This window comes from Cyclopterus lumpus, chromosome 1, assembly GCF_009769545.1.
Source record: "Cyclopterus lumpus isolate fCycLum1 chromosome 1, fCycLum1.pri, whole genome shotgun sequence".
In the NCBI taxonomy this organism is placed as follows: Eukaryota; Metazoa; Chordata; class Actinopteri; order Perciformes; family Cyclopteridae; genus Cyclopterus; species Cyclopterus lumpus.
The window spans coordinates 14,362,237-14,376,929 of NC_046966.1; the positions used below are offsets into that span (position 1 = coordinate 14,362,237).

The following is a 14,693-nucleotide window of genomic DNA, read 5'->3' on the forward strand; positions in this document are numbered from 1 at the left end:
TCAGCATTGTTACTGTTGTTTGGACTGTTTGCTCTCTTCGCCCACCTTGCCATATTTAGGGTTTGTGGAGGCAATAGAAATGCACCTTTAATAGTTGAATACATGTTATTAGAAATGAATAAGAATGGCCATAAAGAACACAGTATTATTTTAAGATTTCTAAAATGTGGGCTATCGTGTTTTTTCACAGCCCCTCATCTTTGCTGCAACTGAGTCACCATTGTGAGGGCACATCTGCGTCTTAAATAAAGCACAGGCTACTTTTAAAACACTCCCACATGCAGTGAGAGATTTTAGAACAGCTGCACCCAGATGAACTGGCTCAGGATCCAACACATCCCACAGAGGGGAGACATCATACATGTCTTCACTTCAAAAACTACAAACTTCATATACTTGGCACTAATGATAATGCTGCTCTGTGATTAGCAGCACTCATGAAATGTGGGGAATACATTCTATTTAACATTAGAGCAATATTTTATGTAATTTTGTTTAATTTTCCCTGATACTGAACTTCTGCTAGGACAGTGACCGTAAACTTTTGGCATTGACAAAAACCTGAACCTGAAATGTAAACATTTTCGACTGAAAAATAAAACCCGGGCATTTCAAATTATTTTATTTTTTTGCATTGGGATGCGTTTTTCAGTTTTATGTTCAAAGGAAATCTTTTGAGGTGACTTTTGTGGAGTGATGTACAGTATATCAACAGAAAACATGAACTTGAACACAAAACTAGTTATATATCCACATTGTGTGGATACTACTATTTGATGCTATTTGTAAGAGTTTCACAAATATGTCAGGTCTTGGAAAATGGTTAACACTGTAAAGTTTTATTTTTAATTGACATCTGTATTTACATTCACAAAAATATCTCTGGGTCTCATTGTTATACTTTCCCCCCAAAACTAGCACAAATTAAAGAAATGAGTGTGTAACTGGTTCTTTTTCATTCATCTTAGATATATGAACCTACGGTTTGTAAAAAAAACATTGCAGAAATGTACTCAATGATACAGAGAAACGGGAATAAATATTTATATAAATAAAAACAACAATAATACTACTAATACCAACAACATTAATAACAACAATAACAATAATAAAGAAATTGGATTTTTTTTTAAAACAATTTTAACATTTAAGATACCTTAAGAAAGAGTTCACCGTACGGTTGAACATTTGTATTACATTTTTAGTGTTTATACCTTTACGTTAGTATGTATTTTGGTGTGTGACAGGAACAGGCCGGTGACGTTTCATGACAGCCTCGTCGCACCAACAGTGCATTCTGGGTGCAACCCAAGATGGCTGCGCCCTTGCAGAAGTGCTAAAGAAGTGCCTCTCCGGAGAAATTCTTGGGATTGTGTGCGATTTACAAGAAAACTGTCACACCAAATCAGCTACCAGGGTCGCTGGTTTGTAGGAGAAGTCCCCACGATCCTAGCCATCGATAAGTGTGGCCGGTGCTTGGTGTGGCTGTGGCAGACTGTCCGCGTGAAGATGGGCCTCGTCTCCAGACCCTTCCCATAGCGAAGAGCCGTGGGGAGAGGAGCCGCAGATTCCCCTGCAAGCACGCACCCGGCCAACTTGGATTTGACGGGTTCGACATACTATACCGGTTGTGGACGCTTCCCTACAATTTTCTGACCAGGATTGTTTGCGCGACTTTGTCTGTCATCGTCCGGAGACGCAGAGGTTCTCCAGCCCGGGTTGATCACCCCACCGCACTAAGGTATTGCACGCATCTGCACAACTAGCGCCCTTTCCGCACATCTGCTCGGCTTCACTTGTCTCTCTGCTCACGTCGTTTCGGTTTAAATAGTGCTGGCCTCTCCTGAAGCTTGACAGCAGACTCCGAGAGCCAGAGCCAGCTTCAGGGAGAGCTGTCAGATTAGCCGCGCTAGTTTAGCTAGCATTAAGCTAGCTGGGCTAATGACTGTCCCGCCAGCTGCTCGCGAGCGAAGGGCTCCAGCTGTGAAGCACGTTTATCACAGCCGGTCCGCATTAACATGATTTTCGACGCACACGCGCGCGCGCACAACATTTAACCAAACTAGCTCCTCGTCTGTGGCTCACGTGGCCAGCTTTAGCCCCACCATGACATCATCCAGGTGCTGCTCTCTCCGTGACTGTGTGATAGTAACCTAGATCCCACACTGCGGCGGTGGTGGTTGTTGTTGTTGTCGTTGTGATTTTCTTTCGTGCAGCAGATTCACAGCAGTGCCTTAAACATGACTCACACATGACACATCACCAGACCCTGACGGAACTGTTTTGGTTTAAGGTCACAAACTGGAAACTCAGCAGCCAGTGTGGTTTTTCAGATAGTACATTTTTTTAAGTGTTGAATTTAAGGCTTTGTGAACCTACTTGTTGAGCTATCTTCCTTATTTCTACAACACTTGTTGTTAATCTCTTCAAAACCCAAGCAGCACCACTTTATTAGTTCCATTTTATAAATAAATTTCATTCAGGAACTATGTGATCAAAGAATAAGTAAACAAGATCACTGCAGTACCAACACGTATTGAGGTGTGATGTAAAGTCTTGTATGTGGTTTTCACTCAAGGATTTTTTTTAATCCACCAACCCATTTAAGTTACTTAATTTTTATCATGTTGGTCGAGTCCCTGTAGCGTGTCTACACAGACTCTTTGGATCTGCCAATACTGCACAATGCCTTCCTTGTACACATTATTTCCAGTGGCATCATGACACAGATGTTGAGTTTCTTAAATCCTTTATATTCAGATGTATGTTACACTTATATAGCAGTTAACTAGTGAGTGAACAATGTATCAATCATTTTCATTGTTATTGTGAGAGTAAAGTACCAGTCGGAGCTAGAATTATCACTTTTTTGGTTAGTTTACCAACGCAACTGCACAGCATGAGGCAACAGAAGTTCATCAAATCTGTGTTGTAACAAGAGCTCTCCCCTACAGGGCTCTGATGAAAATGGACTCAGACTTACTTAATTCTCCGGCCGTGGGCCTCGGAGAGGAAGAGGAGGCCGACACGAATGACTGGAAACTTCCCCTGGCCTTCATGAAGAAACGGCACTCTGAGAAGATTGAGGGCTCCAAGGCTTTAGCGCAGAGTTGGCGGATGAAGGACAGGGTAATGTTTCTGCTTATCTGTGGAGTAACTCAGCATGTTAAGGTTGTGTGTTATTGTTCTGGAGGCTGTGGATCTCTCTTAGTTCTGTTAAACCAGTTTATGCTGAGTTGAGTGAATACACTTAAGCACACTTGTGCAATAGCTGCATTTTTATTTTTAAATGTGTCTATTGGGACCATGTTCATTTTCCTAGTTAGAACTAATACAAAATCTGAAACAGTTGATTATAATTTATGAATTATTAACAAAATTCACACTTAAGATTTTATGAAATACCAGACATCAAATTCACAATAATACTTTCTATTATTTTTGAAGGATAAGTCTGGTGATTTTCTATATTTTTGTTATTGTCAACAAATGAAAAGACCCAAATCAACAATGATTTGATCATAATAACATAGTTGTGAAGCCAAAGCCTGATATAGCCTATTTACGTGGTGTCTTTGAGTTTCATCAAAAACTGTTAAAAACCAGTGAGCCACTGTTTCATGAGGAACCAGAGTTCATCATTACCAAGAAGATGGGCGCCGTAATTTATTTTTTGATTGATCTCGCATGCATCAATCATCCTATTACCGTAAATATTAGTATTCATTTCTTGTTTGCTAAACAAATTAAAGTATATATTTTTGACAACTTCAAATGTAAGTAAAAATGTCTGGACTGTTAGCAGACGCCATAACTAGTAGTCAAAAAGAATAACTTGACATTCAATTTTCTTTTGTACTGAGAGTTAGATGAGCTACAGCTAGCCGCTGATTAGTGTAGCTTAGCATATAGACTAGAAACAGCTAGCTCTGTTGAACGTGGTGGCCGCCCGCATCAGCTTCAAAACATTGTTACTTGCGTACCGTGCTGCAAACAGATCGGGTCCAGTCTACAACCAGGACATGGTCTAACCTTACATCCAGAACATGGTCTAACATCACACCCCATCTCGTTGACTTCGCTCGGCTTCTGCCAATCGGCTTGTAGCTCCTTCACTTCGAGCTAAACACTCAACAAAATCACAACTGTTTGCTGTGCTGGCTCCTCATTGGTGGAACGAGCTCCCCATTGACATCAGGACAGCAGAAAGTCTCTACATCTTCCGTCGCAAACTAAAAACACATCTTCTTCGACTATACCTTGAATAGGGAAGGTAGAGCCGTAGTAGCACTTTAGTAGTACTTAAATGTCTCTTACTGATAGCACTTTGTAGTTTAACTTTATTGAAGAAATTGTACTTGCTTGATTCTTGTTGTTCTGAGTTTGGACTCATGGTTTAATGCACTTATTGTAAGTCGCTTTGGATAAAAGCGTCAGCTAAATGACATGTAATGTAATGTAACAACAACACCATTAGCTTATCAGCACCTCCTAAAGTTGGCTAATTAACTCAATATATCTCTGGTACTGGACAGAGCCAAGCTAGCTGGGTCACCCTATTTTCAGTTAAGATAACCAACATCTGGCTGATGCTTCATATTTACCGTAATGATATGAGAGATATGTGGTTTGTAATGTTAAGAGACCGCTGTGGAAAAATGACTGAGATCATTCAAGTTTGTGCTTAGTTGTGTAAGGTTAAGGGGGGTGGGGGGTGCTTAGGATTGTTTAATTGGCCATCCACAGTGCCACTTCTCAAAATTTCATTCCATCAAAGCAAATGAAATGCACTAATTCTTCACACTGCTTTGAGGCAACAGCCGTCTTTTAAAAGCCAGGACACAGCAGCAAATCATTGCCTACCCTCGTCTTTATTATAGTGCCAATTCATTGTATTCGGCTGGAGGCTACCCATACTACGGTTTGACGGGTGAAACCCCTCAAAACTTCGCATTAAGAATGGCCACAGTGTGTTTCAGCTCTCATAAAGCTGTCGTTTCATCCACTGCAGTGCTACCAACCTGATTATTCTATTGCCTCATGGCTAGAGAGCACTACTAATATAGTGATGGCAAATGCTACATTGTCATACATAACCCTCACAAACTCTGCACTTATTATAGAAATTGACCAAATGTAACACCTCGCTGGTGTTAAGACATCAGTGGAATTACATCCCAGTGACAGCCAGTGTGAAGCTTCAGGCAAATGTTTAGTAAGACGGCATCATTAAATGTGGTGATTTAAAAGAGGTAATAGGAGTTGACTGAAAGGGGCATTTTTATCAGAAAGTCATGCTAAATCAATGGAGTAACATTTTTCATCGCTCAGTGTTTTCAGGCCGTAGACCCTTATTTGTATACTTGTAGAAGACATTTCTATGCTCAGAGCTGCGACAAAAGAGAGCGTTTTGCGTCTTATGTTGGTAGAATATTGCTTTGAATATAATTCTGGCATTGATTTAAATACATTTTTGTTTAAGATGGTGGTCAAACTGCGTTTTTATGTTGTAAATTATTGCATCATATCTTAAAAGCAGCATTTGCTACATAACGCATTTCACAGAATACCGAGTTATAACTGACCAGTTTGTGTAGAGGTGTGTGTCGTTACTTTGTAGCAGTCGGATTTAATGAATGTCGTGCGTAATGACACTGCACTCTTGTGAGTCGCTTCTTAAATTGGATGCTGCAGATTTATTAACATGTGTTGTCAGAAAACCATAAAGCAGCTGTGGACACCAGATACTGTAAATATCACTCATATTCATGTGTAGATCAATACAGGCTACTTACGGACGTTCCTGCTTTAATCACGTAAAATGTTATTTAAAGACGATTAATACATATTCACTGTTAGGAAGTTGTTTTTATTAAAATAGTTAATTTATATTTCAACCATTATTGTGTGACGGGCAGAGTGAATTTTAAGGTCCATAAAATACAACAGTTGAAGCGCTGCTTGCATGGATCGCTGCGTCGCCACAAAAATGTTATGCTGTAGTTTTGTACATAACTGCTTTGGATGATTTAAGGTGATGAGCAGTATCTTTCACAGTGAGGATATTGAGCAAGTTGTGTGAAAAGCTAATCCTGGTGAGAGACGCGTGCAGCTTGAGGCTTACAAGTGGGCTGAAAATGATGTCCTTCACTATGGGAAATCATTGTTCTTGCTCTTGTAGACATATCCACACACAATCACACTTAGAGTTGTCTCTGAATGAAGACTGGAGGAGAGAGGCTGTACAATTACAAGGCCCATTGGTCAAAATCGTGTTTATTCCCCTGTTGGGCTAATGAAGGCTATTCAGTTATGTGTTGTTGCAACTGCGCACTGCTGTTTGTGTGTCCAACTCTGTTCGCAGCATGATTGTGTGTACCTTTGGTGCACCTGCCAAGTTGATAACAGTTTTTAGATATATTGTATGAATAGGTCAGGGCTTACTTCAGATCACAAGTTAATCCTTTAGGGAATACAAAGCTATCTAACTGTTGATTAGACAGCTATCAAGAGGGCATGATGTATTATTTCTGACAGCAATGTTACGTGCAGTAAAATAAATTAAGATCAGAGGTGAGGTTCTAATTATCACGTTGACAGCTCGATAAAGGCTACAGTGTGTAATTGGCTTGGCAGGGAGTGAATGAATAGGATTAGGTTTGCATTGATCTAGGTTTACATTGCTTTAACATGGAACAACACATTTGTTTAACCTATTAGAGGCATTCTGTTGTTTTAGGGATATTTTCCTTCTCAAACTCACAGTGAATATAGAACTAGATACCTCTATGTTACGAGCAAACCAACATGAACCTCAACCTGATAAGATAAGATGATTGCAGCACAGGCTTTGACCATTATCGATCCACAGGTGTGACACTTGTTTTTAGCCTGATAGCCTTCAAACATCAACTGACATTGCAGGTTGCTACAAAGAAACAGCCTTGTGCTGAAGTGTATTTTTTTGTAATTAACAAAACAATTAAAGCTAGGTTTGGTAAACTTCTTAAAAAACATTTTGTTGAAATTCTCATTACATCCCGACAGCAATCAATAAGTGAAATGCTCTGACAAACAAAATAAAAAAGCCAGTATCTGTGGTTGTTGAAGGACTGTGATAAGGCTACATCCCTGCCTGTGCACTTGTTCTACAAGATGCTAGATGGACAGCTGTGGGAACCAACAATAGCCATGCTTGTTGTTTACGTTCATTATGATTATTTTGTGGGAGTGTCTACGCCCGCAACATCATGTTTACTAACAGAATAAAGGTCTATTCAATGTCCCAAAATCGGATATCTGTGCCTTTTTACGTTTTTCCGACAATATACAAATGCAAAAATGAAAAAAAAAGTCTTTCAATTTTCCATGTAAATGTCATATCAAAACTGGGAAACTATTGTCTCAATATACATTATGTTTTGCAGTGGGGTGTTGTATTCCATTTTTCTCACTATCAGACAAGGCTTTTCTTTAACTTTTTATTACAAATATTGTTGTTTTAGTATTTCAGTGGCCTAGTTGTTGCCTTTATCTTCCCTGGGGCCCACAGCAGTGTTGTAATTAACACACAAGCAGCACATTGTTGTTGACACAGTTACAGCAGAATGTTTAATTGTTTGTACAAACATGTTATTTCCTGAGATTTGTCATTTATGTGAACTTTCTTATATACCTTTTGTTTAGTCTTTGGTTTTTTGACATGGTTCAAGGCAGTTTGGTCTTTTATTTTTAAGAGGCTTGGGTTTTTAACACTGTTTAGATATTGAATGTTAGTTGAGTTCTGATTTTTCATCATGTGGACAATTATACCACCATCACCACTGTGGCTTGCGATGGTTTCCAGATGACCTGTAGCTTGATCTCATGCGTTGTCTGCTTGATTTCTCCACTTAGGAAAAATGAACTCAATAAGTAATCAATAACCAATCAATAACCAAGCCCATTGTAATAATGTGGAAATGAGATAGCTGGTTTCTGCTGCTTTATTGTATGCATCATTACTTGAATTCAATCAATGTTCATCAGGCAGCATATAGACTTTCAGCCATAGAGGCGTAAAAAGAAAATGTATTTGCAAGGCACTAAAAATAATTACCAAAGGTCAACCGAAAGACAGCCCATTAATCGTTAGTACCAGGCGCCGGTAAAACGTGTGTGGCACGTTTAGGTTGTCATTGTGTGCGCGCTCCACTCCCGTAGTTTCAGCTGGGAGATGTGTTCAAGTGGCGGAGCATCGTAAACAAAACAATTGGTTTGCACTCGATGGAAACAAAATAAAACTCACACATTTTTGGGGTTAAGTGTCTTGCCCTAGGACACATCGATTGTTTTATTTATTAGAAATTAAAGAAATTTAGAAATTGATCCCAGTGGGGAAATCCTTATCTGCATTTGACCCATCCTTAGTTATTAAGGAGCAGTGGGCTGCAGTGAAGCACCCAGGGAGCAACTGGGGGTTCAATGTCTTGCTCAAGGACACTTCAACATGCAACTATGGGGAGAGCGGGGATCAAACTGGGTACCTTGTGGTTACAGGACGACCACTCTCCTCCATGAAATCCAATAACAACCACCGCATAAGTTAATTGTAAGAAAAAAAGTTTTGCTCATTTGCAAAGATTTAGGAGATGATGTCGTTATGTATTTGCATGTCTGCAACGGTGTGAGAAAGGAGTGGGTTGGTGCCGGAAAAGTTGTCCAGTCAGACCTCAAATAGTAAGTACGCACTGTGTCTACTGGTTAGGGCATCTCATCTTTCTTGGCTTTCAGCTGAAGCTTCCAATATCTGACTTGTTGCTGCCAGCTACCGATGGACCGCCTGGGGGAGACCGATGCTCTCCCAGTTTCAGCACAATTCTTTTCTTGATATTCCTTTCTGACCTTGTATAAAAGTGTAGAGAATATACAGTAGAACTGAAATGAATGTTCTCACAAGCAGACTTTGTTCAGTTGAACTTCGGGTTGGTAGTTTTGAGAAACTAGGAGTAACCTTGGTTCTTCAAAATTATCTAACTGAAAAACCCAGCCAACCCTTTTCCAATGAAAGTAGTGAGCACACTAAACACTACCTCAAAAAGTCACTAAATCTAGTGAGAAAAGCGCCAAATAAGCAACACTGACACCCCATCATTCCAGGCCTCCACCAAATATCAATATGAATATACCGGTAACGGTATAAAAAATCAACGTAAACAACAAACATGGCTATTGTTAGGACTCACAACTGTCAAGCTAGCTGCTTGTGGACAACTCATGGGACACGCAGTGAGAGCTCAAGGAGAATACGTGGAGGCAGGTAGGTAGACATGCAGGTAGCTCATCCAATCATTATTTTAAGGCTGAAAGGAATTATTGTGTCAGCCACAGATACTGTTTTCTTTGATTCTTTGAGCATTTGATTTAGTGAAAGCTGTCAGGATATAAGGGGAATTTCAACAAATATAACGATTACCAACTGTAGCTCTAATTTCACGAATTTGACAATAACAAACAAATTGTTTCCACAAATTTAAATTGAGTTGCTTAGGATTTGTGAAGGTGAGTGCCTCTCGGTTTGTGGGAAGTAGCAAGATATGACTTCCAGTAAGACAAACAGTTCAGAGGGATCCTGAAGTTGGCAGAGGAATACAGAACATCTGTTAAAAGGTGAGCACTGAGATGTATGCTGCTCATAACTTTAGCCTACAGTAAGAACAACCTGAATTCAAGTCTAATTTGAGCGAGAACGTTTATTCTTGACCTTGAAAATAGCAGTTCATAAAACTAAAAACTAAAACTTTACTGAAGTTCCACCTACTAGCTTTTAGAGTTTTCAACTGCATCTCATGGTTTTCATGGTTTTGACTAGTTGTGGAGGTCATACTTGTTAATGATGTCATCTGCTGATGAAGACTGGTTAAAAGCCCCGGAAAAAGTTAATACCTTTAGATTTAGTTTCTTTGTTGGCCTGCCTTCGCTTACCAGGTAGTAAGGACCAGTCCAGTGCCGCCTGCTTTCATTAATGTGTATTTGACCTCAATGGGAACTACACACAGCCATATGAACAAGGTCTAAGGCAAGTTTGTGCAATATATTTTCCTGGGGGTTCACATGGAATTAACCTGTGATTTTATTGCAAGGTTTAAAATTATAACCAAACAAACTTGATGATAAAAAATAAAATAATCCAGACCAGTACACCTCCTGCGCTATGACCTATTTCCCCCCCCCCCCCCCCCCCCCCCCATTTTATGACAAACGCAACCAAAAATAGGGAAAACTAATTTGACAATTCTTTATTTATTTTTTACACACAAGCACATTCAAACATGTAATCTGCAGATGCTATCAAGGACACAACCCATCCTGTATTCCTGTTTCTAAGTTATCTCAAAGTGTATTAGTCTCTTAGACATCAGCAGTAAGATCTTTGTCGTCCAATTTACAATACGTGGTAGTTTTGCCAACTTACTCAGTGGGAGTTATCAAGTCTCTGTTTTGCTTAAACTAGGGAATCAAGACTTGCTCATCACTCTACATTAGTCGTCAATCTTATGCTTTTTAGCCCTCATTTGTAGCAGGTGAACCCAAATTACTCCTGCGTTTCACGAAAGTCGCTGTTTGCAAAACCGTACGTTCCTCAGCAGGTGACACTATGAATTAAAACACTCACGTGCATCAATATCAATCGTGACAGGAAGACGAACACTCGCACTCGTTACATTCAACTTTAGTTTCATTAAACTTGTAGGTTTGTCGTGCCAGGCTGACATGTCACGAGGGTCGTTTTCCCTCAGGTTAGGAACCAATTAATTGCTGTAAGCCATGCATGTTGTCATTTACCACCTCGTAGCCGACCAGATTTTTTTCAAACCTGGTTGATAAATTAAGTACTTGTTTTTGTTTTTTCCATTGTGTATCAGGTAATATGTGCAATAAACAAGCAGATAAATCAATGAGGATAATGTGGACCACACCTGTGTGCCGTCACCCTCGACTGCCATGTTGCACTACGATGATGAGCTGGAATAGAAAAACCCTCTCCCTCAACCATCTGTATTATTCTCATGCAAATAATTATCAAATGGATTCTAAATTGCTTGTGTTGGATACTGGGCGGAAACAAATAATTTCATCAGGGCTGATTTACATTAGGATGTTAATTGTCCCGCCGTCTTGAGTCACTTAATTGTAATCACGCTCAACACCACCATGATACCACTGTTGTGCCATAAGTCTCTCGGGTCAAAAGTTTGACTTCTACTTGGTGAAGCACTAATTTCTTTAGCTTTTTGCAACTTTCTGGTGTTCATGAAACAACTTTTAGACTATCATTGGATTTAAAGGTACCATTACAGATCCACAAGCTGAACAAAAAAGCCAATGGGCTTTTTCCATTGCAATTTGGATTATTGCAGAAAACAAGTTCTCTGACAAACAAATGTCTATCATACTTACACAAAGCTTTAAAGAGTGTGTGTGTGTGTGTGTGTGTGTATCAGTGTATCACACACACACACACACGTAATTTTTAAAGCTTTGTTAGCGGTGAACTCAGAGCACTGCTTTGCCTAAGAAGAGCCTCACAGAGTTGCTCTTAAGTTATGTGATGGAACGTTCCCCATAGTTTCATTTTTCACAGTAACAAGGGTAAGAGTTGTGCATGTATATTTGTGTACCCAATCAGAAATTGCGTGCATTTCTCCTTCATTGGGATGGATTCATGAGGTACACGAGGCAGACGGGGAAAAAAGGGTGAGGGATGTGGAGGTCAGGTGAAAACTAGAATGAATGTGTGATGCATGCCTAGTGTTGTTACACAAGCACACTGACCTTTTACTCTGTTGGTGGGAAAGCAGAGGGCATCTTAATTACCTTCACAACAACAACCCTCCTCACCTTGCTCAGCCAGGAGATGTCACGTAACCTGTTGTGTACACATGTGTTCTCTATAGGTCTACGTTACACACAAAGACAGTATCTGTGAAAGGTCATTTGGCACATTAACATTAACGTGTTGCAGGTGTGTGGACAGTTGTTTTCACTTCTGAACTCCAGTATTGAGATTATCAAACGTTGAGCTATATGGACACGGAATGTATCATTTAGACTTTTCAGCCATGTTAGCAGCATGGCTTTAGGGATGGCGCAATCGGTCTGTCCAATATTTGAGTTCAGACTAAATTAAAATTAGAATACACTTTTGGATTGTTAGCCTTTTGAAATTTGTATAGATGTTACGACCAGTGGTTGTAGAGTTGCCTGTCATTCCGTTGATCTATTATTAGCAGTCATTTAAAGTGTAAAATAAATACATAATAAGAGATGGGCTAAGGGCATATTTAAAGAGTCTGTGATTCTCATCCAATACCCTTTTTATCAAATGAATTTATTATAGATACTTTACTTATAAGGGAACATAGTAGCAGATACACAACACCAACCATGCGGTCACATTTTATATCAATACACATGAAGCAGATGAATGATTTGTTTTCCCCGTATTTGTGTTGGACAGACGACCTCTCATGGTCTCATCGTTTTGATTTTAATCTTAAGGCTAAACCTGGGCTATGCTGTCAGTTTACGACAACTGAATGAACCCAAAATAAACAGATTTTGCTGTGATTTGATGATGATTTGATGTGAAGGTGGTGGCAGGTGTGCATGGAGAGCTCTGCTCTGCGGTGCAGCCTCAGGGCTCGCTGCCTCAGCTGTCCGCGCTGGACCCACAGCGGCAGTGGTGTGACGCAGCCAACGGGCTGTGGGCACTTCTCTCACCCGATACGTGATCCCTGTATCGGGAACAGACTGCTGCACTCTGTTTCCCCTTGTTGGCACCTATAGGCTTTTAGCGACACATTACTCACACAAGGTTCATTCAAGAGCCTGCAATGATTGCTTTTAAGAAATCTAACAAGCTATTATTTTTTCTGCTTTTCCTTACAATGTATTTTTTCACCCATCTACTGTTAATCAGAAATGTTAGTTTTCATGACCCGGCCTGCCTGAACCTCATGATGATTTACAGCTTTTGTCAACGCTTCAAGTGAGTGGCACGACTTTTGCACACAAAACAAACTGTGGCACACACTTGTGTTATGTCACCGTACACACAAATAATGTGTCTCGGGAGATTTATTTCCACAGGGCAGGAATCAGGACACCGTAGACAGCTTCTCAGTTATGAAACTGTGACGTTAGATAACAGTGGTTAAAACTAATCACCATTCTTCTCTTATGCAAGAAGGTATGTATTCCTGTAATCAGCTTGCTATCCGGTGTTGTCTTTGTGGTGTGTTCAAGTGCAACCTTTAGCAAGAGACTTGAGGCAACTAATGAGTCTGTCTTTGTTGGTGCAAGATTCGAGGTCAGCTCATTGTGTCAGTTTTCTCACAAATTTGAGCTACAGGTTGGGCGACGAGGTGTCACAAAGGCTGACGTCTGCAATGAAGTACAAAGAAAAGTGTTTCTGAGGTGCTGTCTGTGAAGATAGTAATTGCTAACAGTAGACATGTGTCTCCTGATGAAGTCTGTGTGTGTGGCTGTGTCAGGACATGCCACATGACCCTAGGATCATTTAGCTTTCCGCCCACTTCGTGCCCCAGTGTTTGTCTGTATCATGGGTCATTTACCTTGTCTGGTTTCAGTCCGTTATGATTTACTCTCCCATTTAATTATCTTAAGAAATTCACACAATCGCAAAAATTCCGGCTTACAACCTGAACTTTTGCAGTGACACACTTTGGAGACTGCAGGTTAGGTACTTTCATGGAGTATTAAACATATTGGGGTCTCAGATTGGGAAAATGTGGAAGGGAAGAGAATAACTCCTTTTTCAGTGACTACTGCTGCGTGTCTCTTGGGAAGGACACTTAACCTTCTCTGGTCCACTGGCGCTTCGGTTGCCAGCAGCAGCAGAATTTACTGAATACAAGCATGTGTGCTCAGTTCAGTTTGTCGAATGAATAAAGATTCAATGTGGTTTTGAAAAGTATTAAGAATGTATCCGCTGGCCTTGATTCGAGTTTTGATGAGTGATCTTGACTTGACTTTATTTGATATGGACATCATAATGGCATTAGAATTTGCACAATAACTAGATGCACTGTGTTAAGTGTATCTAGTTGTACAGAGGAGGCTTTTAAACATTTTTTATCTGAGGCTAATGTGTGTTCTGTGTCTGCTCCCCCAGATGAAGACTGTGAGTGTAGCACTGGTGTTGTGTCTCAACGTGGGAGTGGACCCTCCTGATGTGGTCAAGACCTCCCCCTGCGCCAGACTGGAGTGCTGGATAGGTGAGTCCACACAGACATGCCAACATGAATGCAAAATGGACAAGCACTCAACCACAACACAAAGTGTGGGATTTGATAAAGTGGGTTTTTCATCTAGTAGTGAGGTTGCAGATTGCATCCAACTAAAAAACCCTCTGCTCACCCCTCTCTCTGTGTGTATCAAATTCTACACACCGTTTCTTTAAATATGATGTGTGCATTATGAACTGTGCTGACTGCTGCCTTTTGGTCAGGCCTTAGTGTTCAATTGTGAGACGGATGCAAATGCACATACTCACTGTATACAACTGTGGTCAAAAATGTCACTGCTTCTTTTGAACGTGCCGATATTTGAGATTCATCGATCGATGGGTTGCCGATAAGAACTGGTCATTTTTCAGCTGATTGGCCGTGACCAATGTGTGTGCTCTTGCA

At 40.3% G+C, this 14,693-nt stretch overlaps 1 protein-coding gene across 4 annotated transcripts in view; it reads left to right on the forward strand.

Annotated features, from left to right (window-relative positions):
• The first annotated feature begins 1,289 nt into the window (after window positions 1-1,289).
• The window catches only part of rptor (regulatory associated protein of MTOR, complex 1), a 124,151-nt gene continuing 110,747 nt past the window's right edge, over window positions 1,290-14,693 (forward strand). For all 4 annotated transcript variants that reach the window (XM_034534839.1, XM_034534857.1, XM_034534848.1 and 1 more), the window contains exons 1-3: window positions 1,290-1,741; window positions 2,955-3,129; window positions 14,177-14,279. In XM_034534839.1, coding sequence (XP_034390730.1) covers window positions 2,962-3,129; window positions 14,177-14,279 — 271 coding nt within the window. In that variant the 5' untranslated portion in view covers window positions 1,290-1,741; window positions 2,955-2,961. The remainder of the gene's footprint in view (window positions 1,742-2,954; window positions 3,130-14,176; window positions 14,280-14,693) is intronic.